Source organism: Condylostylus longicornis, unplaced genomic scaffold (assembly GCF_029603195.1).
Source record: "Condylostylus longicornis isolate FDR11 unplaced genomic scaffold, ASM2960319v2 ptg000040l, whole genome shotgun sequence".
In the NCBI taxonomy this organism is placed as follows: Eukaryota; Metazoa; Arthropoda; class Insecta; order Diptera; family Dolichopodidae; genus Condylostylus; species Condylostylus longicornis.
In genome coordinates this window covers 124,699-129,957 of record NW_026578009.1, presented here as the reverse complement: position 1 = coordinate 129,957, position 5,259 = coordinate 124,699, and the positions used below count along the sequence as shown (strand labels likewise).

General features: G+C 23.0%; 1 protein-coding gene across 1 annotated transcript; it reads right to left on the bottom strand.

The window, feature by feature from the left end:
• Window positions 1–343: 343 nt before the first annotated feature.
• LOC129609719 (uncharacterized) lies at window positions 344–2,702 on the bottom strand. Its single transcript, XM_055521828.1, has 4 exons — window positions 2,540–2,702; window positions 2,294–2,386; window positions 1,251–1,398; window positions 344–1,190 (listed from the first exon to the last, which is right to left on the bottom strand). The coding sequence occupies exons 1-4, from the start codon at window positions 2,598–2,600 to the stop codon at window positions 749–751; spliced, it is 744 nt and encodes a 247-aa protein (XP_055377803.1). The 5' UTR covers window positions 2,601–2,702; the 3' UTR covers window positions 344–748.
• Window positions 2,703–5,259: the final 2,557 nt, after the last annotated feature.

Genomic DNA, 5,259 nt, shown 5'->3' with positions numbered 1-5,259 from the left:
AATTTAATTCTTTTCTAAATTTCTATTGAACCTTTACTCAAAATCGAAAGCTCAACATAGATAAAATTCAATACTGTCAAGAGGCATTCATTCTGTTATGCAGGAAGTTCTGTGATGTTAAGAATTTTGTTAAGTAAACACAACCAAAATTCGAAAAAAATTAATTTCAATGTTTTCATTGCCGGGTTTCAAATGTTAAAAAATCTAATATGACAAAATAGCGCTTTATGAAATTGTATATAAGAATAAACCTATTTGGATTATCTACTCTTTGAATTTTTTAATTGTGTCTTGTCCAAATTAAATTTTTTCTATTTAATTTCTGAAATAAAAAAATTTTACATCGGTATTATTATTAAATTTTCATTATATTTCAATTTCTTAAAATCTTTAAAAAATAAACTAAATTTATTTCATTTAAGGGAGATAATGGGACATTAGAAAACTAAATTATAAGGAACAGTATGATTAATATTCACAATTTTTCGAATTGAAACCGAATATAAGAGATTATTATTTTATTTTTACCAACAAAATGAGTTACCACTATTATGGTTTAGAATAAAATTTATAATATGTAGTTCACATTTTAATGTTCAGATAATTTTTTTCCGAAAACTATAGAACTTAAAAATATACACAATATCAAATACATGTCAATATAACAAAATATATATTATTTATTTAATCAACATATTATTTTTCATTAAGTCTATATTTACAAATAATAATGCTAAAATTTAATAATCTATTCAACTTTAAATAATTCTTTAACTGGATGATCACCTATAATTTTATTTGCTATAATTGAAAATTTTTCTTCTAATTTTTCTTGTATTGTTGATTTAAATTCATTGAAAATATCTAAGAAATTTTCATTTAATAAATCATTTACAGTCTGTGATAATTCTTTATTATTATGTATAATATTTGGAAAACTCATATGACCATTTTCAGGACGTAATTGAAATTTAATATTTAAAATTTTAAAATATTTTTCATTATCTTTTTCATAAAATTCACAATTAATTATTGTTCCAACTTTTATTTTATTCATTATAACTTCAAATTTATCAGCACCCTGAACTTGAAATAGAAGTAAACGTCCATTTGCTTCATAATCACCTTTAATTATAGCTTTTGGTAATGAATTTTTCACTTTTATTTGACATTTATCAACAAAATTTGTTCTGTAAAAAAAATTATTTTTTGATATGCAAATTTATTATTGGAAATATAAAATATTTTACTTAATATCAATAATTTTCATATCAGAGACACCACTAAATGTAAAGTTTGTGAATTTTTGTTTAAGTGTAACTGCTGCTGATGAATCTGGTGTTTGTGCTGAATCTATAAATACTGGATCTATTGCTGGGATATCTTGTAGTTCAAATCCTTTAAAAACATAAATAATAATTATTGTATATAAATTATATAATCGAATATGGAAATTAAATCATAATTAATATTATTCTATAATTTACCCGATATAAATTTGTGCTTAAGAACGTGAAGCATAAACTGATCGAAATTTTATGATATTGTCTTTTTTATATAGATATTTAAAAAATTCTTTGGCAAATGACTAGTTTGCTGTATAATTCTATATTTGAATTTTATTAGTAGAGAGCATGCTTTACTCGACTATAACTATTATAGGGCAGGTCTATATCCAAGAATAGACTTGTTACTAGCTTCTATTTATATAATTTTTAACCGATATTTTCTTAAAATTTCATATAATGGATTTAATCGATCTCATTTCGGACTATACGAGTATGTTATAATATAAGAATGCGTTACAGAAAATTTTTGAAAATATATAAAATTTTGCAATAACCTACTAATTTTAACTTTTAACCGATAACTTCAAATGCATTCACAAGCTTTTTAATCAGTTAAATTTTTTTTTTCTCAAAATAATTAATATTACTTTCTAGATTGAAAGTACAAAGTTAAGAGTTTATCGTTTCATATATCAAACAATTGAAAATTATTTTAATTCCATAATACTCAAGCCCTTAAGCATTAAAGAATTAAAAGAAAGAGGGAAATATTGTACTGAGAAAAATTTGTAGTTGAAACAAGAAAATTGTATTATAGGCTACATACCATAATAATTTTATATAAGTAGAATGGAAATTCATAATAAATATCTAAAATCACTCGTGATTTACAATACAATATTGTTTAGTTCATTCAATAGTTTAATTGGATTTAATTTTTAGCCGTAAATGCAATATTTAAGCAAATTTAAGTAAAAAATATTATGAATAAAATTTTAACATACCATTTTTTCCTAATTTAATAATACGTTCAATATTTTCAGCTACACAACTGCTAGTATCGGCATCATTCATAGAGCAAGGATTGAAAAAGCTTGCTGTTTTCCAAACGAAATGATTCACAGTTTAAAATGAAAACCAAAAAAAAAAAAAACAAATTTAATTAAATTAAAAATATTTATTTTTAAATTAAATTTTTATTTATTTTTTATTTTTTTGTTTTAATTATTTTTTATTTTTAATTTATTTACGTTTATCATTTGCTGAAACACTTATAATTAACAATAAACAACCAAATAATATAGATTTCATTTTTTTTGTCTAATTTTTATTTTTTTTAATTTTTTAAAACTAAAAATTAATTTTTTTTTATTTTTTCACAGTATATGCCCAGTGTTAGGCACAAAATAGAACTGAATCAATTCTGAAGATTAGTCTTAACTTTTATATAAATATTATTACAAAAAAAAAAAAAAATTTAAATAAACTGCAGTACCGTGAATTTTTTTTTTTTTTTTTTTGTTGAATTAGATGATAAAACACAGGTTTTCAAGGTGAACATATTCTAAGTTCAAGTTTCTTATAAGATGTAATTTTTTTGTTGTTATTATTTTTTTTTTTCTTTGACTTTATTTTATTTTATTTTGAAAAATAAAGCTTTTACACATAAATATAAGTTATTTGCTAATTAATTGTTTAAATATAAAAATTTGAAAAATAATTGATTTTTCTTTTTTTTTTTGTTTAAAATTACTACTAAAAATTTAATAAGAATTTTAGTTATGCCGCGCGCGCACACGTCACAGCAAATACTATAAAAAAAAATGTTTGTTTTTTTTTATTTGCTTACTTGTTTTTTTATCACGCATGCATGTGCTTCTATGCACAAAAATTAAAAAAAAAAAAAAAAAAAATAATAAATACTACGATTAAAACAAAAACAAAAGTCACTTACAATGATAGTGACATTTAAAATTAAAAAAATTTTTTTTTATTTTTTTAATTCAAAAAATTGTTAACAGATGGTTGGGATAGTAAAAAGAAATAAAAAAATTAATTCATATAGACTTATATACATACATAGGTATATAGACACATGAAATTTATTCGAAAGCCGACCACGTGCACGTTGCCATTGTAATAATCATTAGTCATCTTAAAACTAGTTTTAAAACATATGAGTAAAATTTTATTTAAATTATGCACATTTTTATTCTAATATATACATTTTATTGTTATTATTATAGAATTAATTTAAATTATTTAAAGAATTTTATATTTAAAAAAAAATTTTATTAAAGTATTATGTATTTTAATATGCATATATAATGCATACGTGTTTAATGTCATAGTTGAACGCGCATAGTTTATTTTATAGCATAGTTTATTTTATTTATGATTTATAGTTTTATTAGGGCTCAGACAGATCGGCAATTTTTTAGTTTTGAAACTGTTTTATTGTTTATTTGTATTCCATAGATTTATATTCAAGGGTGTATACATGCAACTGTATGATCGTATACAATTATGCAATTAAGCTGTTAATTTTTTTACAAACATAATCGATTTTTGCAAAAATTGCAATAATATTACTCTATACTAATATTAATACAAAGTTCAGCAATTAAAAATCATAAGCTGAATTATTTTATTATAATATATACGATATTTTTTTACGATATTATTGCAATTTAAAAGTCAAGGTTTTGTGTAGTTGTAAATATGTTTATGGTTAGAGTTGCTTTTTTTTTAGTTAGATTCAATTTTTCGAATTTAAATGAATATCTCAATTTGTGTTTGTATACTTAATATGTAAGACTATTGCCTTGTATAAGCAATTATGATAGCAAAATAAACGTCACTTAATCATCAAACGTGGCTATCAGTTATTTTAACTAAAATCGTCATCTTTCATAGACGGAAAGGTAAGAAACCAGGAATGGGGAAGGAAAAATGGGGAATTTATAGTTAATTGAATATTAAAGTGTAAATTAAAAATTAAATGAACAAAACCAAACGTATACAATTACTGTGCGGTGAGTTAATAGAAAGCGTCTCATTAACTAAGAATATAAATTAAACAAAATCAATGCTATCGTACAGTCAGGCCTTAAGCAGCCTTTTACTTATATTCGTACAAAGAGCAAACGAATACATATCGATTTATTGGTCAACGTACGCTTCATTGGCTCATGTGCATCCTATATTCCGTACTACCATGCGTAACATTAAAAATTTCGAACGATCTTAAGTTACTCGGATTCACCCTGTAAGAAATTCGAATCAATAAAACCCAAGTAACTACATTACATACCATAAGTTGAGAATGGAAGGCTATATGAAAAACCGCCATACGACAACGAAACGAAGTATTTGTTTATATTTATTTGAATATTATTATTTTAAAAAATAAAACACTAGAGAAAAATAACAAGTATAAAAATGTTTCATTCGACATTTACCGCCTAAATTATATCGTACACACATAATATGATAATCTAAATATAAAAACTTATTTTCGAAATATTTAAAATAAGCTTGTAGTGATATGTGACAGCTGTCCGAATCCGACAAGCCATTTCGCTAAAATATTTAGCATAATATCTATATTTGAGCTATAATTAAACACAGCCTAAGTTCAAGCAGTGTCATACATCTTTACTAATTATATTTTAGAGCTGTATGGTGCGGTATCCGAAACATTGTAATTATTCAATTGAAGTTTTTAAGATATATTTATACAAAAGATGTAATTGTATTCACCTTTGAGTTCATTTCAGAGTTATCGTTCGATTGCACAGCCGAACGTTTGGATATACATCAAAGCAGAATTTAGCGCTAAAGCTTAAGACATTATATTTTTTTTGAATTGCAATGTTCAAGTGTTTGTTTACCAAATTAGGTCATAACCTAATAATCCAAAACAAGTCATACCCAATTAGGTTATAGGTTATAATATTGCTAAAAATAA

Excerpts from the sequence above, each read along its gene's own strand:
- LOC129609719 (XM_055521828.1), bottom strand. The coding sequence starts at position 2,600 with ATGAAATCTATATTATTTGGTTGTTTATTGTTAATTATAAGTGTTTCA. Across the intron at positions 2,387-2,539 it reads TGTTTCAGCAAATGATAAAC|CAAGCTTTTTCAATCCTTGC; the intron begins GTAAATAAATTA and ends TTTGGAAAACAG. Across the intron at positions 1,191-1,250 it reads ATGAAAATTATTGATATTAA|AACAAATTTTGTTGATAAAT; the intron begins GTAAAATATTTT and ends TTTTTTTTACAG.